General features: G+C 51.2%; 1 protein-coding gene across 1 annotated transcript in view; it reads right to left on the reverse strand.

Annotated features, from left to right (window-relative positions):
- TMEM165 (transmembrane protein 165) overlaps window positions 1–24649 on the reverse strand; it is a 189118-nt gene that overhangs the window by 103686 nt on the left and 60783 nt on the right. Inside the window, exon 2 of the mRNA XM_078678185.1 lies at window positions 10167–10392. Within this exon, the coding sequence (XP_078534311.1) occupies window positions 10167–10392 (226 nt within the window). The remainder of the gene's footprint in view (window positions 1–10166; window positions 10393–24649) is intronic.

The raw sequence follows: 24649 nt of genomic DNA on the forward strand, positions 1-24649 counted from the left end.
CCATCCCGAGGGACATGCTTTTTATTTGTAGGGCCGTCTTTGTCCATTTAGTGACCGGTGGTATCCCCCAGCTCTGATCTTCCTCCGCAGAGAGGCTATAGTCATCAAGACCTAGGGGCTTGAATGTACAATTAAGATCACCAGCAATAACCAGAGACTTAGGGTTACCTAAATCCTTAATAATAGTCTCCAAATGGGCTATGGTTGGTGACGCTTTTCCTCCCGGAATCCCTCTCGCATATATATTAAAGAAAATAAAATCAATCTCTCCCTCAGCTAATACTTTAATAGCAAGGTTTTCTGGGCTATCTATTTGTAATTTTTTTACTTTGAACACAGTCTGTTACTTGGCCCAGATAGTCAATCCCCCAATAGGTCTCCTCTTCCTATTGGCAATAGCCGCTTTGGCAAAGGCCAGATAGCCTGGATGATGAATCGTCTCTACTGACCATGTCTCTTGAAGGGCAATAAAATCATGTCCCTCAATAAAACCTGACCAATCAGAAGACAGGGTCTTTGTCAGAAGACCAGCTATATTCCAGGATATCAGGGAGAGTTGAGGGGGAGTGATACCCGAGGGTGTGCTGCACTTAATACCAGTTTCAAGCCCACCGGAGACTCAGTTACAAATTGTTGAGGGCCCTTTTGCATACTTGATGGGGAGATACAAAGGGTGTCATGGGATATATCCCTTTCAGAGGTAATCAAAGGTAGTCAATCCCACTGATCTAGACCAGATAGAGGAATAAATCTGTTAGTCAGGGGAACCTCTAGTGGTCTAGTTACATGATTTTGTGGATCCAGGAGTTGCCTGCCCTCCCCATAGGAACTCAGGACAGCGATAGGCAAAGCCCAGGTCTATAGAAAAACCCTAAAGGTAAGATAGACACCTTATTCATATATCTACCATCCACCCTTCCCAGATTGTCCAATAAAAATCTAGGCATATGTGGATTATTAAAATTGACAATTAAACAGTCACCGTTTCCCTCTTTCCTCTAGTAGCCAATCCACGGAGTTCGTCTAGCCATAATCATATGCCTACTCAAGCCCGCCTCCCAAATCCCAGCATCCAGCTGCCGGTGGAAGGTCGGGGTCCCAGAATGCACAGCATTATGCCCCTTATCTCCTAGTCATTGAGTGTCTGTAGGAGGGATTGATTGCCTTGGTGGGGGACGAGTATCACAACTGGAAACCTTCGTGACACGGTTCTCATATCCATTCTGCCGTCCGCAGAAGGGCTCATGATCGTCTGGGAAAACTCGCTCCACAAATTCCCTGTTGGTACATCGCAGATGTCCTTAGAAATTAAGTTCCTCTGGACTACTACTGCTGAGCCTATAGATGGGCTAGGGGAAATTAGTTGCGGAGGTTGCCAATTTAGACGCTTAGGTTTAGCTGTGACCTGAGCTGACACAGAGTTCACTAGTAGGTTAGTTGAAGTCCCCGGTGTAGGTTTTAAATGAGCTGAAAGGCCCTCAAGGGCAGAAAAGCTTGATTTCGCCTGGGTTTCGACAATAACAAGTCGTTCTTCAATCCGAGTCAATCTATAAGTGATAGGGGATAGTAGAGTTGACAAGAGATTTTCCAGCCTTCTTTTCCACATATCCTCATTGGCGTTCGTACAGTGAGCACACAGTGCTGCAAGGTCAAAGTCTGGGGGGGGTCATTACCTCGGTACTTGGTATAACTGGTTGGGTGCGTCCTCCATTTTTGTTGATCCTAGGCGCTTTTGCTGTAGTCGGCCTCTGAGGGCCACCTCCTCTCTTCCTTTTTGTTGGAGGGTCAGGTATACATGTGTTGTTGTTTATTTTATTCTTTTCCAAGGATCTAGCTGACGATCTTAAGAGAACACTAGTTACAGTGGTTACAGTAGCTGTAGAAGATTTTGCCAAGCTCTCCTGAAGGCTTGATGGAGTAGACACGGGATACTATCCTCATTGGTGGTTAAAACTGTGGTTGTATTTACATTGGGGTTGACCGGAGAGAGTGCTGTGGCGATTAAACCTAGCGACAATCTTTTTATCAGGTGCGGGTCCAAAGACAAGGGGCGCTCAGTTAACGCTATCTCCTTCTCAAGGACGGACGTTGCCCTGATCTAAAGTCCGTTATGCTTCCGCCAATGGGAGCGTCTAGCCTCTTCGCGTCACGCTTGCTCATTATTAATTATAGAGGTGAAACGAGCCTAGCGTTCAACAAATATTAAAATACACAGATAAGGTAGTGAAGCGTTTGAGAAAACTAACCTTACAGTGGGAAGAAGTTAGAGAGGGGGCCCAGCACGTCCGGTCTCAGACGGGCCCACCCTTGGCCTGGACTTCGCTAGGCGCGCGCCCGCGTTCCGCGGAGGAGCGAGGTGGTTTTATGCCCCCCGCTGAAATGCAGGCACAGGTGAGGGCGATTGCTGCAAACTGACTCCTGGGACTTCGAGTCCCTCGTTGGTCCCAATGAAGGTGATGCAAAGACGCTGCGGCACACTAAGCAAAATGTTGCACTGGAGCAGACATGTCAACACACACCTGTAGACATCACAGAATGGGAATGTCTGCTAGGATGTAGAGGCTTTCTATTCAAAAATAGACTCAGAAGAATCCAGATCTGTGTCCGTTTTCTACTTCAAAGGTCAGGACATCTCTTTGCTTAATCCTAAATAATTTCCTCTCAGAAGGAACAGAAACAAGACTAGGACCTTGTAAATGCATTGACATTCTATCTTTTAAGATAGAAGATCTTCAAGAAGCCAGTTAGACAAGATAAATATATTGACCACTCAGTTAGTTTTAGACTTCTGCAGGTCACATGAGGGAAGGAAGGCAGAAAGAGGGTCAGGCGGAGGTGGCTAGAAATGTGCTACACAACCAGTATTAATCATGCCAATACACAAGTAGTCACTGGAAAACTGGAGGGAGGAGGCTGAAGAACCTGGTAAAAAAAAATGCAGACTGCCATCCAAGCATGGAGAATAACCTAAATGCGCAAGAGAAAATGTAAGTAAAGGAGTTATGACATCACTCACTAGGGTACCAAACAATAGTTCATGTTACACAGAAAAAAAAAATCCTCAATATCAATCTGGAATCATAAACCATGTGTACATTTGTCACAGGATGAACCCAAGTTTGAGAATCGATCTCCAGTACCTTATAACTACACATGATACGCAGGTGTGTAATGAGTACCAGTGTCCGACATTACTACTCCCAAAACCTGTACCAATTTCATCTTCTCTACTTTATCCCTTCCAACCTAGTCATGCTTTATGTATTTAACTAAACGAGAAGGATCTCCCAAAGCAGGTTCTAGTATGAAGAACGCACACCTCGCTCTAGATTGTTACATACACTGTTTCCCATCCTTTCATTTTGCTGGGTCTGACGTATTTTAGGGGGGCCTGATCGGAACAGCTTTGAATTAACGATCCAGTTTCAGCTTTCATACCCTCTTTGGCCAGGTAATTGCAAGTGCACAGGCCAACTCGTCCAAATTCTAACTGTGTTTATATCTAATATTCAGGGATAGTGACAATGTTGTAACACAGCAGCAGCTAACTGCTATTACCATCGCAAATCTCTGCGACATCCTCCCATTTCTCATATGTGAGGTCATGTTTTGATAAAAAAAACTTTAAGGGGTTTGCTTAAAACAAACACATCTCCTTGCAAAATGACAGCAACAGACTCTCACACATAACCCATATAAAAAATATATTGAAGGAAACTTTTTTTTTTTTTTTTTTTTTTAAAAAACCTTTATTTGAGCAAGCAGAAATGTACAAGGATGGGCCTACAACCACACGGGCCAGCCGCTAAAAAGGAGGAGAGACATATCACATAAGCCCGCAGAGGTAACCGTCAATCAACAATGCAATACTCCACATTGTATACAGGACCAAAACAGGTTTTATATAAATGAAAGAACAAACATACAAAAAGGCGAGAGTGTATCACTGAAGGTCAGCCCAAGGGACGCAAGGGGGGGACAGCAACGGAGGTGCAATAATAATATCCTAAGCACTAAGGAGTATGGAGCGGGGGGGGGAGGGGGGAGGGGGGCAGAGACCAGGAAGAAAAAGGGGGGAAGAGCCGGTGATACCAGCTCAGTCCCTATATGAAGATTCCGGGAACGCCAGCCTAGGGAGATAGAGTAATCTCGACAGTGTCCACAAGGGGAGGAGTACAAATGTCGCCACGGTATTCGTTCCATTGACCCCACACCTTCACCCATGCCCTGGGTCTACCCCTGGCCACATAAACAGTTTTCTCACGGAACATGGACCAATCCATATTATCCTCCCATTGCGAGAGGGCAGGGGGCCTGGAGGCCCCCCAGAGTTGCGCAATATCTCGCTTCGCGATCATATAGCCCAGGGTGGCCCATCTAGTCTGAGCCACCGAATAGTCCGTGGGCTCCCAAACATTCAAAAGACAGCGACGAGGTTCCGGTCGTAAGGATATCCCCGTCACCACAGTCATCAGATCTAGCACGGCCACCCAATAAGCAGCCACCATCGGGCACTCCCAAAGAATATGCAGGAAAGTGGCACGCAAACCACATCCACGCTTACACAGTCCATCGGAGGAAAAGCCCATCACCATCAGTCGCGGTCCCGTCACGTACACCCGATGAAGGATCTTCAATTGGACCAAACGGAGTCGAGCCGGTATCGCCACCTCCTTCGGAGAGGAGAGGGCCGATTGCCAATCCTCATCATCAAGTTCCAACCCATCTCCCATCCACTGTTCCCGAAGCCGGGCCAATAAGTCAGTCCGATTGTTAATCAACTTTTTATAAATCAGGGAGACAGTGCTATCAGGAAGATGTTCGTCAAGGATACGGTCTTCAAGTGGGGAAGAGTCAGGCGGAATCTCACCAGGAGCAAACACCGAAACCAAAGCGTGCCTGATCTGTAAATAACGAAAGAATTCCCGACTACTCAGGCCGTAGGCAGCCTGGAGGGCCTGAAACGGGCGCACCGAACCCTTTGAATATACATCCCCCACTTTAGAGATCCCAATCAAGGCCCAACGGTCGAAACCCTTGGAAGACCAAAGACCGCCCAGACGTTCTGAAGCATAAAGCGGCGTCGCTAATGTCAAGCGACCCTCCCAGCCCAGGCTCACATTCGCAGCACGCCACACAGTCAAAGCAGTCAAAGTAGGTCCCACAAGATGGCGCCCAGCGGAGCGAGAATAGAGCACTCTATTAAAGTCACCTCCCGGAAGCTGAAGTTTATCCATCTCAAACGCCGGATTACGACCCGGAGAGAACATAGCGTGATTAATAGCGGACAGATGGGAAGCCCAGTAGTATCTCTTAATGTCGGGGAGCGCCATGCCCCCATCGTACCACGGGATGGAAAGTTTAGCGAGAGCAATGCGCGGACGCCCATCCCAAATAAGTTGCCTCTGAAGGCTCTCAATCTCCCGAAAATAGGTCTTGGGGATAGGATCATAATAATTCTGGAGAGCGTAGAGAAACCGCGGTAGTGACATCATCTTAAACAGGGCCGCCCGACCCAGTGGAGACAGGGGAAGTTTGCGCCAGCGGGCAACGTCCAAACGGAGCCTAAGCAACGGGGGAAGGAGATTACGATCAAAACGAAGGGACGGATCCAAGGTAACAAACACCCCCAAGTATTTGAAACCATCCCGGACCACCTGAAGAGGAAGTCTACTCGGCAACGGGGGCAAGATACCAGACAAAACGTATACACAGGATTTAGACCAGTTGATGACGAGGCCTGAGTTAGCGCCAAAGGACGCAAGAACGTCAAATAAAACAGATAGAGACTTGCGAGGGGAAGTAAGATACAAGAGGATGTCGTCCGCATAAAGCGAGACGCGGTCTTCGAAGTCCGGGGCCCAACGAATACCTTTAAGGGACGGTTCCCAACGGAGCCAGGCCGCCAACGGTTCAAGAGCGAGCGCGAACAACAGAGGGGACAAGGGGCAGCCCTGACGGGTACCCCTGCCCAAGGAAAAGGGGGCCGACACTCTACCGTTCACTACAACTTGCGCCAGAGGTTCCGCGTACAACAGCCTAACCCAGCTAACAAACTCGCACCCGAATCCGAATTTCTCAAGTGTCGCCCATAAATAGGGCCATTCCACAGTATCAAAGGCCATGGAGGCATCTAGGGACGCCAAAATGGCCGGTTCAGTCAAAAGCCCCGCCCTCGCCAGCGCGCCGTGAAGGCGACGTAAATTCAGAGCAGTGTTGCGATGCGGGATAAAGCCAGACTGATCCGGATGGACCAACTCACCAAGAACCGAAAGGAGACGGGTCGCCAAAAGTTTAGCCAACACCTTAGGTTCAACGTTTAATAGGGATATGGGCCTATACGAGGAACAGAGGTCACGTGGTTTACCCTCTTTGGGAATGACGACGATTGTCGCCAGACGCTGATCATAGGGAAGCATGTTCCGCTCACGAGATTCTAGAAACATGGCGCGGAGATACGGCGCCACCTTATCGGGGCATAATTTGTACAACTCAATAGGCAAACCGTTCGGGCCCAGTGCTTTGCCCGAACGGAGCGATCGAACTGCATTGGCTATCTCATCATTCGTAAAAGGGGAGTCCAAAGCAATACGGTCCAAGTCGGTGACACAGGGCAAAGCGATATCACGCAGAAGAAGGCGGGAGTCGTCAACATCCCTCACAGACACGGGAGCATATACCACACGGAAATATTCCGCAAAACGATCAACAATGGCGGTCGGATCTATCACTTTCTCACCACTCGCAGACTGAATCACGGGCACCACACGATTAACCCTTTCTTTCTTGTCCAACCACGCCAGGAGTTTTCCCGCTTTGTCACCCACATCATACAATCTGCCCTGCTGCTCACGAAACATCACCTTTGCAGCGTCAGTGACCAGAGATTTATACGCAAACTGTTTGAGACCCAGGGCATGGAGTTTGTCAGGCGTGACACCAGAGTCCAACTCGTCCTCCAAAGCAGAGATCTCCCCCTCAAGTTCCACCACCTCCTTCCTCCCTGCCCTCTTAGCTTCAACAATCAAGGAAAGGACCTGTCCACGAATCACGGTTTTAAAAGCCTCCCACAGGGACACAGCCGAAGAGACCGACCCCTCATTTTCCAGGAAATATGAATCCATGGACTTGAGCAAGAGGGTACGAGTCTCAGGGGAGGAAAGATACCAAGGGTTAATGGGAGCCACTCGGCCCGCCGCCTCTACCCCAACCTCAAAACGAAGCCAGAGCGGCGAGTGATCAGAAATACCCCTCGGCAAGTGTAAAATCTCACGAACCGCCGATGATTGGGCTGCGGGCATCAGGAAATAATCCAGCCGGGACAGACTGCCATGGGCCCCAGAATGGAAGGTGTATTGGAGTTGAGTAGGATGCAACAGTCGCCAGCAGTCCACAAGGCCAAAGGTATCTAAAAACCCACCCAACCACTGCTGAGCCTGCGGGGTATCTCTAGGGGGATGGCGATCGTGAAGGCCGGAAAGCACCGAATTAAAATCACCGGCAAGAAAGAGAGTGCTATCAGGGAGATCCAACAGAACACGGCCCAAGTCAGTAAAAGTAGAGGCCTGCAAACCCGGGGGAACATAAACATTGAAGAGAGATAGGGTGCGGCCTTCATATCTACCCACCAGGACAGTATATCTCCCACGGTCATCATGAATCACCTCATCAATAGCCAAGGGAAGGGAGGTTCGAACAAGAATACCCACACCCCTAGATCCGGAGGTAAACCCTGAGTGCGCCACAAGGCGGTAGCCCCATCTATTCATCGCATAACAAACATTACCAATCAAATGGGTTTCTTGCATGAATACAATGTCCGGTGACAAACGTCGAATACATTTTAAGACCACACTGCGCTTAATACGATCACCCAGGCCATTAACGTTCCAGGAAAGAAATTTCAACCCTCTACCCCCCATCCCAACCACCCGAGCCAAGACCCCTCGTCCATGAGCTAGACATCAGAAACAGCAGCAAACACAGGAGCAAATCGCCTTGAAAACAACACATAGAAAAGAAAAAACTTCCCAACCCTCCTCCCCCAAACTGAAGAGAAACACCCCCCACCCTGCACCCCTGCAAAAAGCTAAAGAGCCACCCCAACCTGCAGTGTGCCTGTCGCCCAAGAACCCCTATTCTACACAAAGACCCCGGAGGAGGAAAGGTCTCCGTTCCATCCACCCCCCGACCTCAGCAAGAACAAGAATAACAAACGAAAAGACAGAATGATCGCAATGTAGAGGGACGCCGGCCAACACCCCTGAGAATGTATTCAAAATAAGACATAAGAGCCGAACAGTTAGATCTCCACACCACCTTCGGCACCGCCAGGGTGAGCGGCGGAGTCTGTCTCAGGAGGACGGTCAGGCAATGAGTCCAGCCAGTCATTAACGGCATCTGGCCGATCAAAGAAAAGGGTACGTTCATTGTATTCAACCCGGAGTCTAGTAGGAAAGAGCATGGCGTAACGTAGGCCCCGATCCCGGAGACGTTTCTTGGCACCACGAAACTCCATACGTTGTCTCTGAACCTGTTGGGAAAAGTCCGGGTAAAAGTTCACCGTAGCGTTCTCAAAGGCCACCGGGCCCTTCACCCGCGAGGCCTGCAGGATAGCGTCCCGGTCTCTATAATGAAAGAGCTTCGCTACAATGGGTCTCGGCGGGGCTCCCGGCTTGACTTTGCCCCCTGGAACACGATGTGCACGTTCCACCGTGAAAAATTTTGTGAGACCAGAAGGGGCCAAATGGTTCAAGACCAGATCCTCAACCAGGAGATCCACCGAGTGGGGTTCAGGGTTTTCCGGTACACCAACCAGGCGAACATTGCAGCGACGCGCCCTATTTTCAAAGTCCTCCAGGCGACGGGTCATGAAGTCATTCCCCCGACGGAGATTTCCAATCTCAGTTTGGAGCTCCGAGACGTCATTCGTAAGGCTAGAGGATTTAATATCCAGCGATTGTACCCTCTCATTCGTCTTGCCGAGATCAGCACGAATCAGATTCACCTCAATAGCCACGGTGTCAAGTTTGTGGGCCAAGGCCTCGTACTGTAGGCCGATGGATTCTCTCACACCCGAGATGGCGCCCATGATATCCTGTAAGGAGGGCTCCGCCGATTCTTCCAAAATTCGTTCGGACGCAATACTAGAACCAGGCAGGGCAGCTCCCGGGGACCCCTTAGAATGGGTATAACGGTCCATGACATTCGATTGAACTGGAGCTCCGCGCAGAGGTGTTTTCGTCTTGCGCGTCTCTCTGTCCCCTCTGCCCGCCATTTTGAAGATGCGTCACAGGACGAGCCACCAGGTTCGACGGGCCCGACACCCAAAGTACAGGATCAAAAGTACATAAAAAGGGGGCACAACCCGGGTGGAGGTCGCCAAACCAGCAAATAGGTCACATGAAAGCCCAACAGCCGATCCGCCTCCAAGTCTCAGTCGCAACACGACATCCACAGCCGTGGCCCAAGTCGGAACAGAATCGAAACCGAAACCTAGGAAGGGGGGACCCACAAGGCCAGATCTCCTGCCGTTGTTGTTCAATTGCAGGACGGCTACAGTACCGCACCCCGTCCCGGGCGCACCTCAAGGGCGGAGCCCAAAAGTTCAGAGCACCATAACTCAGGAATACGAGATCCAAATCGATCCCTGAAAAGTGCCAGGGTAATCAGCCAAGCGTCCCCTACACGAATTCTTGCAAGAAATCAGGATTCAGCCAGGATAAAATGTCGGGAGCGGCGAGGGTCCGGAGAGCGCTGTGCTCAAGCGGCCATCTCGGATGCCCGCCAAGCTCCTCCTCCAAGGAAACGTTTTTTAAACCAATCTGTTTACGAATGTTGTGCCAGAACCCACTTTGCCAATGCCTCAAAACGTCTCTGGAGCACAGAGGGGGTGCTCAAGAACGGAGACGTCAAAACCTTTTAAGTGACCACATTCTTTTTGGGGAACTTTTACCGGTCCTGCCTGAAACCATGAAACTACCCAGCCCATAAGTTGGGGAAAATCAAAGTAAAGCATATCAAACTTAAATATTTAGAATAAATGTGTTATTCATAAAGTATGTGATCATGAACTATTGTGAAACTTAACATTAGCCATGTACTTCATTCTTTACCATCGGGTGCTGCATTTATTTGTACTATAAAAATGTGTATAAAAAGCTTACCTGATAAACATGTCATCAGGCCTAGTGCAAGTATAGCACCTGCCAAAACAGTCAAACGATTATAACGCATTGCCATGATCGCCGCAATAAAGAAAGTCTTATCTCCAAGTTCTGAAACAATGATGACGGATATAGCAGCCACAAAGGCATGGATAAATCCCAAGTTATCTGCGTTCGGAGTGTCTTCGACTTCATGGTGCACTGGAGGATGCAGGGTGGGCACTTTCTAAGGAAGAAAAAAAAAAAAAAAAGATTCGCACATATTAGTCCGCGAAAGAGAGAGAAAACGTAAGGAGCTCAATTACACAGCATATCGGGAGCCAGGTGGCTGTTATAGTGTTCACTCAGTTCGTACAATGAAAAAGATGTGTATACCTGCCTTCCGATAACACTCAACTGAAATGGGAATAATGCAAATGTTGGAAGTTCAGCTCTGACTGCCGTGTATTATAGCATTTGTATGGTGCTCTTCTACTTCTAGAAAGTAGTAGAGTTAGCAGAAACTGTTTGTCGAGCATGGCAGGGAAATGGTTAATTTCAGCAGGGGATCTATAAAGAATGTATTGTACTGCTGTGCGCGAGCCACGCAGATGTGCTCCAAATATCTCGCAGCAAGGATGTTGTTTATTTTTTTAATGCAGATTTATATAGCGCGAACTCGACCAGAAGGTATTGGAGCGCTTTACATGAGCACCGGTTATTACACAAGGACACATTCAGGCACTGGAAGATTTGGGGACAGATGTAGGTAAAATCAAATTTGCAAATCCTTAATAGCGAATTTTACCGAATCGCTAATATGGACTCGCAAAACTGAATGTAGGTAGGAATCGCTAAAATATTAGCGAATCCTTAATATTCCTTAATAGCGAATCGCAAATTGAGATTCGCTAATAAGGAATACCTATCCATTCATTCCTATGGGCTAGGAGGATCAAAGGAATGAATGGAAAGATATTCTCCATTGGCAGTCGCTATTAGTGAATCACAAATAGCGGGCGCTATTTCAAGGGTGCCACATGTGCACACATGCACCCTTGAAATGTGCATGTGTGCACATGTGGCGCACATACATGCCCTAAGGGCATGAATGTGTGCCATAGGGAACTAAAAAAAAAGCAAACAAGCATTGGCATAGCCAATAGGTCTCGCCTTTGGGACCTTATAAGTATTTAGTTATGCAGTAGAATATCCTTGACGTAACAATATCAACTGTTGCATGGCTAAACACTTATAAGGTCCCAAAGGTGAGACCTATTGTCTATGGCAATACTTATTTGTACTTGAGTTGTGTTGGTGTAACACAGAGAGGGCAAGGAGAGGTGAGGTGACGGAGAGAAAGCGTTTTGCACCAATGCACCTGCCTTTTGTCCTTTATCGGTGCTGTGTTTTGCGGATCAGTGCACTGCTGCTGTTGTGTTACGGAATCTTACATTGCTGTAGCTTTGATGCACGTAGGTGAAGCTTGCACAAACCTTTTCACAGTACAAAGTCACAATGGTTGCCTTGAGCAATGCTCATTCAACGCAGGGTTGGTTTTGGGGTGCAGTATCAGGTGTTGGTGTACATTTGGGAACCAAGAAGCTGATGGGGAAGATTATCCTGAATTCAGACAGAAAGCGGGAAGGTTAGTTTTAAGGACATTTTTGCATTTAGAGGCCTGGTGTATCTCAGACCGAGTTGGGGGTGCGAATATCAGAGGAACAACACCTCGAAGAGAACTCGTCAGTGTGGTTACAGTTAATAGGCTTGAGTTTTGATGAGCGTAGGGAGCTGGATGGGGTCTGGCAAACAGCCATTTGAGAGTGCTACAGGAGTGATGAGGGTAGGTTTTAACCCCACCGTCAGTGGAGTGCATGGACCCCTGTGTTTGATGGACAGCCAAGCAGCGTGTGGCAAGGGGTTGCAGCATCTGAACCACTGTAGGTAGCAAGAGAGCTCCAGCTCATATAAGGTCAGAAATCCTCTCCAAAGTTTACACCTCAGAAGATATCCCTTCCCCTTACTGGACAACATGGGTAGTGAGAGACCTCCACAGTGATGTATGGATTTCTATGTAATAAGGACAAACTGAACACAGCCTTTGTTATGATTGTAATAAGGTTGTCTGAACCTACTTTGATTCCAACTAAAACCCCAAGATGGACAAAACAGCGATGGATTAAATAAATATAACAAATTGAAAGCAAACTAGGCTTCATGATTAAAAGTAGCCCAACACGCAATAACTTGAAGTGGAAAAGAACGGTAATATTCAGAATGGAGGTTAAACACAGTGGGGGGTGGACAATGCGAGATGACTTCTCAATTCTCTTTACTTTAATAATCTCACGATCTCTGACAAAGTACAACACAAACACAGACGGCATGAACAAACGCAAAACGGAACAAACTGCTCGGCCAGAAAACACGGTGGCTAATCTGCGTAAAGAGCAGGACTTCGGGCACAGTGTATCAGAAAGCTACAAACAGTTGCGGTAACGACTTTTACCTGCGCGGGGACTGGACTGTTTACAGGGGATGCACGGTAGAGAGAGGTGCAAACAGAGTGTGTGATCGTGTGCACTTTTATAGCAGCGGTACAGCCGCAAATGCACAATCTGTCCGTTCACACTGTGCAACACACAAGTGTGTGTACCTCCAGTCAGACCTAGCATTTGCACAGAACGCGCCATGGGCGAAAGCAAGGTTGGCACCTCCTCCCAGCTGCTGTAGTGAATTGTCTCAGTGTTGGAAAAATGGGACGGGCGGGGGGAAGTGAAGGGGAAGGAGTTAGAAGAGCTGGCTGAGAAAAACTAGGAAGGGCGCCCGAGGCTGTGAGTGTGGAGGTAGGTAAACTGAAGTTTATTTAAAGCTGGAGAAGTGTGCCTGCAGAAAGCAACAAAAAAACAGCAGATAAGGCAATGCATTGGGTGGAAAGAGTTAAGGCATGCACCGGCCAAGTAAACAAGCTTCTCGGCATTGCTGGTTGGGGGAGTGGGGGGGTGGGCGGGGGAGCAGCAGGCAGATGCGAGTGGAGCGCGCGCTGGAGAGGGAGGGGATGGGAGGACTAGGCAGCGGGAGAGAGGGAGAAAGGAGCGCGAGGGAGGCGTTTTTAGATACATGAAGCCAAAATTACAAGTGAGCATGTTACAAAAGCAAAAGTTACGTTACATGAGACAATAGTGACAGTTGTGCAAGTATCAAGAGCAACAAAATACAAGAGGTAGCAAACGATATGCAATAGCATGCCTGGGGGAAGCTGGCTGGGGAGGGGGAGGAGAAATTAAAGGAAGGCTGTGTTTGCGGGGAGAGAGAGGGGAGGTGCTGGTGTGGGAGGAGTGCTGCTACGGCAAGGCTGTGTTTGCGGGGAGGTGCTGGTGTGGGAGGGGGGAGTTGCTGGTGTGGGAGGAGTGCTGCTAGGGGAGGAGAAGCCCTGGCCGAGAATGCTCGTGCATGTTCACGTGAACTGCAAGAAAACGCCGGGCTGAAACCCCTTAGTTTGAAGAGGATTTTGCCGACATGAATTCGATCCTATCCATTCCTGCGGAATGGGACAGGCTCGACCTAAAAAGTGCTTTTTTAAAGGAAATCGCTAATTACCACCAACTTGAGGTTGGTGGTAATTAGAGATTCCTTAAGGCTAAAGTGCACTTTCTTTTGTGCTACTTACATTGCATTAAGGAATCGCAATTTTCGATTCCTTAAATGCAAGAGCAAAATAAGAAATCGCAATTATGCGATTCCTTATTTTGCTAGTAGGTTTAAACTCATCTACATTGCTCGCAGCCAAATAGCGATCGCAAACGCTGAAATTCTGCAAATTTCAGCGTTAGCGCTCGCTATTTGGCCACCTACATGTGGCCCTAAGTGATTTGCCCAGAATCACAGGATGTCGATGCGACCCTGAGCCTTGCGGCTTGTCACACTTCACATCCCTCCTCCATGTGTCACATACACCCGAGCACCATAGACTGTAGTCTTTTAAAATTGCCATTACTTTACTGATGGGCGCCACCAATGCTAAAGCAGGCCCTGGACAAGTGCAACGCTTTCAGCCAGTCCGGGCTTTTTACCCAGCAGCAGAATGTATTCTGGGACGTATAGTTTAATTTGTCATCTACGTAGGTGCTCAAAAAACCGTGTGCAGTAGGATCCAAATTTAGAAAAATCAAGAAATTATCCTTGCTCGCTGCACCAAACGCACAACATTACTCTCAAAGGTGCACATCTATTCACTAACAATTCATGAAAATTTAAATGTGAAAGTAAAATCTTAAGAAATTTTAATACAAAAAGGCAACATAAATAAATGTAAAATAAGAGACTTCACATGCAACCTTTCAACAGATATAGTTACACCGGGCACTAACTGCACAGCTATGCCACCCCACTTATCGTCTATACTCTTTGGCCTATGGTTGTGTTCCCATGTAGTGAAGGGTGTCCACATCCGGGGAGATCAGTCATCGTCATCAGTCGGCTTTTTAAGAAGATCCACCATCACCACCCTGGCTCTCACCGTGTCCCATAATCTGTCATTGTCAGTTCTCTGAGCCAGTTGAAGTTGGAGAGTCCCCTCGCAGTCCGCCCATTTTATAAATTCCAGCAGCCAGGGCGCAACGCTGGGGACTGTGACCGCCTTCCAATGGCTAGTAATTTCTCGTTTGGCTAGGACTAACCCCAAGTCCATGAATTTACTGGTGGTTTTGTTGCGGGCAGTGTGGGGGAACCAGTGTAACAGGCAAACACCTGGATTCAATCAATCAATCATTGCATTTCTAAAGCACGCTACATACCCGTGAGGGTCTCAAGGCGCTGTGGGTGGGGGGGTGTGCGCTACTGATCGAAGAGCCAGGTCTTGAGAAGTCTTCTGAAGGCCAGCAGGTCCAGAGTCTGTCATATGCTGGTAGGGAGGGCGTTCAAGGTCTTGGCGGAGAGGTAGGAGAAGGATCTGCCGCCGGCAGTGGTTTTTCGGATACGAGGAACTGTGGCGAGGGCGAGGTTGGCTGAGCGGAGGCTTCGGGTGGGGATGTGGAAGCTGAGACGGTTGTTGAGGTATGTGGGTCCGGTGTTGTGCAGTGCTTTGTGTGCGTGGATGAGGAGTTTGAAGGTGATACTCTTGTTGACGTGGAGCCAGTGTAGGCCTCTCAGGTGGGGTGTGATGTGGCTGCGTCGGGGAACGTTGAGGATCAGACGTGCCGAGGCGTTCTGGATTCGTTGTAGTAGTCCCAGGAGCTTGGTTGTTGTTCCGTAGTAGAGGGCGTTCCCGTAGTCGAGTCTGCTAGTGACGAGGGCCTGGGTGACGGGTTTTTCTCGTGTCGGGAGGGTTCCACTTGAAGAACCTGCGGAGCATTCGGAGGGTGTTGAAGCAGGATGCAGAGACGGCGTTGACTTGCCTGGTCATGGAGAGGGTGGAGTCAAGGATGACCCCTAGGTTACGGGCGTGGTCTGTGGATTCCGGGGCTGTGCCAAGCGATGTGGGCCACCAAGAGTCGTCCCAGGCTGATGGGGTGGGTCCGAGAATGCGGACCTCCGTCTTGTCTGAATTCAGCTTCAGTCTGCTGTCCTTCAACCAGTCGGCTACGGCCTTCATTCATCTGTGGAGGTTGGCTTTGGCTGTGTGGGAGTCTTCGGTGAGGGATATGATCAGCTGGGTGTCGTCGGCGTAGGAGACGTTGAGGTTATGTTGACGTGCAACGTGGGCGATCGGTGTCATGTATATATTGAACAGCGTTGGGCTGAGGGAGGATCCCTGTGGGACGCTGCAGATGATCTTGGTGGTTTTTGAGCGAAAGGGTGGGAGGCGGACGCTCTAGGTTCTGCCGGAGAGGAAGGATGTGGTCCAGGCCAGGGCCTTCTCTTAAATTCCGGCGTCATGGACGCGTGCTGACAGGGTGCGGTGGCAGACTGTGTCAAAGGCTACTGACAGGTCCAGGAGGATGAGGGCGGCTGTTTCTCCTTTGTCCATTAGGATCCTGATGTCGTCAGTGGTGGCGATGAGGGCGGTCTCGGTGCTGTGGTTGCTGCGAACACCGGATTGGGAAGGGTCCAGGATGTTGTTGTCTTCGAGGTAGCAGGTTAGCTGTTTGTTGACAATCTTCTCTGTCATTTTCGCCGGGAAGCGGAGCAGGGAGACGGGCCGGAAGTTCTTGAGGTCCTTGGGGTCCGCCTTGGGTTTCTTCAGCAGGGCGTTGATCTCGCCGTGCTTCCAGCTTTCCGGGAAGGTTGCTGTCTCGAAGGAGCGGTTGATAGTTTTCCGGAGGTGGGGCGCGATGGTTGTGTTGGCTTTGTTGAAGATGTGGTGAGGGCAGGGGTCGGATGGGGATCCGGAGTGGATGGAGTTCATGGTTTTGATGGGGTCTTCGTCCGGGACGTTGGACCAGGCGGTCAGGCGGCTGGTGCGGGTAGTGGTCGCGGGGGTGGTGGACTTGGTGGTGGGTATGGGGGTCTCGGGGTTGAAGCGGTCGTGGATGTAGGTGATCTTGCGGTGAAAGAAGGTGGCCAGGGAGTTGCACAGGTCTTGTGATGGTGGTGTGTCGTTGGTGTTGGAGCTGGGGTTGGAGAGTTCTTTCACGATGCTGAAGAGCTCCTTGGAGTTGTGTGCGTTGTTGTCAAGGCGGTCCTCTTGGTGGTCCTGATGAGTTGGTGGTGTTTGCGGGTGGCGCTCTTGTGGGCTGTGTGGCTATCTGGTGTTCGTTTGTGGAGTAATTTCTTCTCCAGCTTCCGACAGGTGCGCTTGGAGATCCGGAGGTCTTCGGTGAACCAGGCGGCTTTCTTGTTGGTGTGGTTGGTTGCGGAGGTCTTGAGAGGGGCGAGGGTGTTGGCGCAGTCGTTGATCCACTGTTTGAGGTTGGTCGCGGCGGTGTCGGGGTCGGTGGGGTCGGCGGGCGGTCTCAGGGCAAGGGTGGTAGTCAGTTGGTCCTTGGTGACCTTGCCCCAGCAGCGGCGTGGCAGCTGTTGGGTGCGGTGGTGTGTGGTGGGTTTCCTGAAGGTGAAGTGGACGCATCTGTGGTCGGTGCAGTGGGGTTCGGTGATGTGGTTGAAGGAGACGTGGGGGCTTGTGGAGAAGATGGGGTCCAGCGTGTGTCCGGCGGCGTGGGTGGGTGTCGTGGATTAGGCTGCAGTCCCCTTTCCGTCACCTCCGTCAGCTTGGCCAGAACCTCCCCCCAGAACCCGCGAAGCAATGGACAATCCCAGAACATGTGCATAAACGTTGTATTTTCCAGTCTGCATCGCGGGCAGGCACTGTGGGAGCCAAAGAATTCATTGATTTTGTAAGGAGTGAGGTACGCCCGATGAAACACATAGAATTGTATTAGCTGGAATCTCGCATTTCGAGAGCATTTCCATGCTCGTTGCAGCAGCATCTCCCAGGGTTTTGCCTCTATAAGCGTTCCCAGGTCTGCCTCCCATTTAGTGCGCAGCTCCTCTAAAAGGAGCCCATAATCCCTGCGTCAGTCTCCGATGCAGGCACGTAACCGCCTTGATCTTACCCACGGAGGTGACCACGTATTGGCAAGGGAGGAAGACCTGTGGTTCCTCCATCCCTTTTTTCCAGTGTTTGCACACAGCAGCCGTCACTGCTGCATGCAAAAGAAAGTCCTGAGAAGGCAATTCGTGTCTTTCCATGAGGTCTTGAAATGGTAAGAGGATACCATCCTCGTATAGATCCCCAATGGAGGAGATCCCCAGCTCCTCCCATTCCTGCAGTCTCTGCCAATCCCCCCCAAGAGGCAACTCCTCACAGAACCACACTGGGATCTCAGGCGCATACGCAGGGCTCACTTTATTTCGTCGTAGGGCCCTATTCCAGCATTGTCGTTGTATCCATAAATCTCTGGGCACCTCTCTTTCACGCACCGGGAGCTGGAGCAGAATCCTAGTCAGGCGGCGAAGCCCCAAGTCCCTACCTCTCTGATCCACCTCTACTCCCAGTTTCCTCGCCATCCGCTTCGCGAACTATTGGAACTGGGCCGCATGATAGTAAGCCTCAAAATCAGGTACTGCAAAGCCCCCATCCTGTCTGGGGCGCTTCATAGTATTCAAAGCCACTCTACGCCTCCCTGAACCCCATAGAAAACTCGAAACCATTGAATTTAGTTGGGCAAAGCATTTCCCAGGCACCCAAAGCGGCAGCGTAACAAAGTAGTAAAGCAGACGAGGCAGGATTATCATTTTTAGTAATGCCACTCGTCCTGCAACCGATAAAGGTAGATACCCCCAGAAATCAAGATTACTCTTGGTAGTTCGCAGAGCCCGCCCTACATTTCCCTCAAATAAATCAGCAGCCTCATGATAAATTCTGACCCCCAAGTAAGCAAGCATCTGCCTTCCCATCGCACATCGAGCCCCTCAGGAGGATCGCCTCTCCCCCCACGCACCGGAAATATACAGGTCTTGGCCCAATTGACTGAGTCCTGCCATGCGCCCCCGCCTCTCTAGCAATTCCCGAGCTCCCCATAGCTCATCAGTAGCATTGGCAAGGAGCATTAACAAATCATCAGCATATAAAGCAATGTAGTGCATCTGACCCATCCCCTCCAGGCCCCTGTAGTGTCTCCCTGTCCGCGCGCGAACCGCCAGAGGCTCCATTGCCAGGGCAAACAGGAGGGGAGACAGCGGGCAGCCCTGTCTCGTCCCCTTGCCTACATCACAAGCCGTGGATATAACCCCCCCCCCAGTCTGAACCCTGGCCGTCGAGCGAGCGTACAGAATCTTCATCCAGGCCACAAATCCCTCCGCTAAGCCAAAGGCCCTCAGAACCCGAAACAGATACAGCCACTCTAAGCTATTGAAGGCGTTTTCAATGTCTATCGATAGTACACACGCCTCATCACCCCCTGCTGCCATATCGTGCAGCAATTGACAGTCTCCGTATGTTCATGGCCGTGTTCCGGGTAGGAATGAACCCAACCTGGACCCCGGGCACGAGAGTTCTCATGTGCGCCATCAGGCGACTGGCCAAGATACTGCTCAAGATCTTATAATCAATGTTTAACATCGCCAGGGGGCGATACGCTGTGCGGTCCCACTCTGGCTTGCCCAGTTTAAGGAGAGGTACGATCACTGCCTTCCTTGTCGAGCTAGGTAAATATCCATTCTGTTTCGACCGATTATAAAGAGTCACTAGTTGTGGAGCTAGCATGTCTATATAAGTGACATAGAACTGAGATGGTAACCCATCAGTACCCGGCGTTTTGTTCTTGGCCAAACGCTTTTTTTTTTTTAACACTTATTATCGACAGCAACTTGTCATGAGCAAGTACAATAGAATCATAAACATACACAGTCATCTTCTTTATTTCCCCCAATCTCACATCAGACTGGTGCGAGGAAAATCATAATTGGCCATACGCTTTATAGCTCCCTGGACCTTGCCCAATTCCACTGGTCGGCCTAGGCTCTCCGCATCTTCCGCTTCAATCTGAGGTAACTATGTCGAGGAAATCCCCTTCCTCTAGCTCTCTAGGGTCCAACTTGCTGCAATAAAGGGTGGAATACTATTCCAGGAACTGCATGTTAATGGCCGGGTGTCCATAGTGTATTGTCCCCCCTTCTTCCTGTAGTTCAAGAATCGGTGTGCCTCTGCGCGCTGGATTTGCCAACCAAGCTAGGAGCGCCCCAGACTTCTCTTTATGCATGCGCCCGCACCATGTATGCCCTGTAATCAAAGCACCTCAGCCTCTCTACTTGCATTGCTAGCTCCTCCTTCGCCCTCAGCAGCCCTTCTTGTGTATCCTCCCGTCATGGTCTCTCCCTTTCTTTCTCCCTGAGCCGCCGTTCTGCCTGCTGTACCTCACTCAATAGTGTTCTACGAACTCCCACAGCTTCCCCAATGCACCGCCCGCGTATTACTACTTTGAATGTGTCCCACTCATTATGCAGACTAGAGGATGTGTCTATGTTGTGCTGAAAAATAGCCCTCTATGGCAGTACCTATGGTGGTTCGGAAGACCTGGTCTTCCAATACGAGACGCCAATTAGGGATTGCCGTTCTAAGTCGAACCCAATTCAGGGCCACCAAGAGATTGTTATGATCAGAGGTTGTCCTAGCCAGGTATTCACTCACCGTGATCATTATGTGGACATCAGAGGAACACAATATAGCGTCCAGCCTGACATGCAACTCATGGACTGCTGAAAAAAAAAAAAAAAGAGTAGTCTCGGTCCCCAGGGTGATGAGCCCTCCAGGTGTCCGTCAGCCCTCAGCGCTGCTGCCAGTCTCGTCGGACCTCTGCAATCCTACGAGTAGGGGCATATGGGAGCAGTCCAGGTCCACATCAGTCACACAATTAAAGTCCCCCCCCAGAAGAACAGGGCCCGATAACTCCTCCGCCAATTTCTGTGATAGCTTTGCAAGAAAGGTAGACTGTTCAACATTGGGGGCATATATGCTTCCTAGTGTGATGTCCCGCCCATCAAGTCGCCCCGTGACCACTGTAAACCTGCCCTCCGTATCGACCACCTGCCTAACACATTGGATTGGTACCCCTGCCCGCACCCAAATCAATGTCCCCCTGGCATAGGCCGAGTAGGTAGTGTGGAACACCTGCCCCCTCCAACGACGCTGTAGTGCCATCCCCTCCGCCTTGGTCAAGAGAGTTTCTTGAAGCAGTGCATGTATTTTGTGTCGCCGACACATAGTGTGCATCCCCCTTACATTCTAAGACATAACTTTAAGTCCTATGGAGGTGCCCATGGATCCAACTCATGCACGCTCTCTTCTAAAATCCCCCTAGCGACATGTCTGACCCTCCCCCATCCCACCCAACCTTCAAACTTTACCCAACTCCCACACCTCAGGAGGTAACGTGTGACTCGCGCACAATGCCCCCAGAACCCCCTGACTTCCCCCTTCTTTTTAGGAACATACACAGCCAGTCGGGTCCCCGGCATTCTTGGAGGGTCATCTACCGCCGTGCTGCCCCACATCAAACTGGCCCCTGAGCTCAGTAAGCGCAACAGACATCGTACCAGTTGTCCCGCATTCCCTCTGCAGTCCCATCACCCAAACATCCCATTGGCTGTCTGCGGGATGACGTCCGGCATTTCCATGTCCGAGAGTCCTTGGGCGCTACCAGATCTTGGGCTCTCTGTTCCGCTCTTCTCAATGTCCGTATCATTACTGGCCGGGCTAACCACTCCCCGACTGATGGCTGCCACCACCTGCACTGCACTGTCTGCCTCCTGTCGCTGATCCACCGGAGACGTAGGCCTCCTCTTCGACGGTGTATTCGCCTGTCGTTCTCGTGGCGAGGTAGCCCGAGTGGCGCGTGCAGCCGCGCCACCGCGACCTTCCAGCCAGTCCCATGCTGCCTGCGGTGTAAGAAAGAAGTGTGTTTCCTCGTCTGCAGTCACCCGCAGGCGTGCCGGAAATAGCATGGCATAGGGGAGACTGAGCTGATGCAGCTTTCGTTTAACAGCCAGAAAGGATGACCGTTGAGGCTGGACCTCCCTGGTGTAATCCGGGAATATCAGCACCCAGCTGTTCCCTATCTGCAAATTCTGTTGTTCTCGAGCCCTCTGTAGGATAAAGTCCCGGTCGCGATAATGTAACGGTCTCGCCACCATTGGTTGCGGTGGAGCCCCAGGTTTAGGCGGGCGAGCCGGGACCCTGTGTGCCCGCTCCAGTGCGTAAAATGGGGATAGGCCCTCTGGTGCTACCTCTGTTCTCAGCCAGGTCTCCAGGAACCGGACCGCATCTGCTCCTTCCAAGTGCTCCGGGACTCCCACTATGCGGAGATTGTTGCGCCGCGAGCGCCCCTCACTGTCCTCAGCTCTTACTTCCAGCACTTTGACTCTATGCGTTACCTCATTCAAAGATTGGCGCAGGGCAGCCACTGTATCCGGGATGTCCTTCATAGTGGTTTTGTGGGTCGCCACTCTCTCCTTGAGCTTCCGATGGTCGTCCTTCAGTAGGGTGAGATCCGAGCCAATGGCGTCCATCCTTTTCTCTAGTGCCTCCCGCGAGGCCACAATGGCCTGGATCATTTCTCCCAGTGTAGGGTCACCAGGCCGTCCCGGTCTCCGTCTCCCAACGTCGCCTTCCTCGTCCTCAGTGTGCTGCTCCGGCTCGTCTAAGCGTAGCACCTCCAATCCCTTTTTCTTTGACACTCTGCCCATTGTGACAGTCGCACGCAGCTGTGACTAGCTGCGCCGGGGAGTCCAAGGTCCCACTCCTCACCAGCAAGGCACCGCCGTCCCCCGATACCTCTCCGGAAACCGCAACCCCAGACGCCACTCCGACCTTGTGCGGGACCGACCCGTCCGTCGCCAGTCCACCTCAACCAGGTCCCTCTGTCCTTCACAGGCTTGTGCCGCGCCCCCCGCCACCAATGCAAGGCTCCTAGGGCAAAATCTTCGCCCCTGCAGTAGCTCTCTGGGCCAGTGCTGGTCCCCACCGCAGGTGCATTCAGTAGGGCCGTGCAGGTCAGTGACCGTCGTCCAGCCACCCCCCGTCTGCCGTGTGCTAACACCCCTCAGAGAAGACTCGCACTGCGGGGCCGCCGGGCACCAACCATGAAGTCTCTATGCAATGTCTCTGGTATGCAGCCTGCTAGGAGATGGCTCAGCTCGCCACCCGTCTGATCCCACCACAAGTCCGCCACAGGCACAGCAGCGCCGAGATGCACCACCAGCACTATGCTGGTCACACTGTCCCTCAGGCCGCAGTCGCCTCGTGGAATTGCCCTCTAGAGTCACCAGCCAATAGATCCCCTCGCCGCCACGGTCCATCTGCCGAGGATTCTGCAGGGGATTCCCACCTCGTTCTCTCCCTCCGTCACCCAAGCGAGGCAGTCCGTGAGGAACTCTTCCACCTCTGATGCAGCAGTCTCCGCACCCGATCACGGCTGTCCTTTTTAGCTCCCTCCGCCGCAGGCAGACACAGGGGGGGATGAGCTGTGACTGCCGCAGGCAACAGCACCACCAGAATCACCCAGAGGTCCAGCTGGCAGGGAGGGCGTCGCCGGAGTGAGGCGAGGGCCAAGAGCACAGCCCACCTCACAACTCGGGGGAAGCCCACGGCAGAGGGCAAAGGCGGCAAAGGCGGCAAAGGCAGCAAAGGCAGCAAAGGCAGCAAAGGCAGCAAAGGCAGCAAAGGCAGCAAAGGCGACAAAGGCAGCAAAGGCGACAAAGGCAGCAAAGGCGACAAAGGCAGCAAAGGTGCAAGCCGGGGTCACGAGCTCCGCTCCCCCTCCTCAATTTCGGGCCATTCCGCAGTCCGCTCCGCCCCGGACCACCGTCGAACATGCGCCAACCTCCGGGCCAGGCTCAAGGGCTCTTCAATCGCAGGTGAGTGGCATTCAGGATCGGCGAGTCTCAAATGGCGCCGACTATGTCCCGGGCTCCGCCATTTTAAAGTCAGGCTTCCGCTGCTGGCCAGCCAGGGAATTACTGTCCACACCTGCAGCCTCGCAATGCCTCCTCACCGCAAGGGTCCGGGGAATCTGCAAACTCCTCTCCGGCGGCTTCAATGGCTCCGGGGCCTCCACTGACCACGACAGGCGCCGTCGCAGTCAGGCGTCTGATAATCCGCGCGGGGCCGCCATTTTGAGTCCCGTCTTGGCGGTCTGCAGCAAGGAGGGGAACAAATTCGTTCTTTTCCCCTATCGCCCTCGCAGACGTCCCAAACCCGGCACAAAGCGGGCACCGGCTATTCCGCCACCAAATGCAGTGCCGGGGCCCCAGATTACATGTCAGGATCAGCTGGAATGGAGAGCAGCCGCGGAGGAGCTCCGAGGTCCGCTGCTGCTCACATCGGTGCTTAAGCCACGCCCCACCCTATGCAGCACTCCTAACATATCGAAAGCTAATATGACACAGATAAGCCTGCGATTGACTGCTGCAGCACCAAACAGCACTTGCACACCAGGAAATGCCAGACAATTGAGCAAGGCTATTGACCTAGCAGAGGTTTAAACAATCGGCAAAGCATACCTTCGGGGCTCAGCGAATAAGACATGGCACCATCAACAAGGACAGCAGCAGAAAGCTATATTCGACACATTACAAACTGGTATGCAGTGGTAGCCTCTGAATCAGGTGGAAAGTAGGGACTGCTTATAGCCATCCCAAGTGGCCGACGATGCTGCGTACAAATGTCAACACCAGGTATGCAGTGGTAGAAGATTATCAGTGGCATGCTGCACCACACTGGCATTGAAGGGCAAGCAATGTGCCAACGCCCCCGCCGTCCATAGTTTTGCACACGACAACCATTAAGGTGCCCTACTGGGAGACTATCAACTTGGTCAAAATGGAGGGTGTGTGGCAGGGTCGGGGAAGAGGGGTGAGAGAAGTTCTATCAACAGGACTCCCCTCAACAGGGACAGAAGCCACAGAACAGAACCAAAGAGACTGAGGCAGTCCTGCTGCCTGTCCCCACTCACAATCAAAGGGATATTTTCTGTGTCAAACATAATAAAGTTCTATTTTTTCATTTTTTGCAATAGGTATTTTAGAATTGAAGATGATGCACTTGCAATATAAAATACAGTAAG

This window comes from Lissotriton helveticus, chromosome 2_2 (genome assembly GCF_964261635.1).
Source record: "Lissotriton helveticus chromosome 2_2, aLisHel1.1, whole genome shotgun sequence".
NCBI lineage: Eukaryota > Metazoa > Chordata > Amphibia > Caudata > Salamandridae > Lissotriton > Lissotriton helveticus.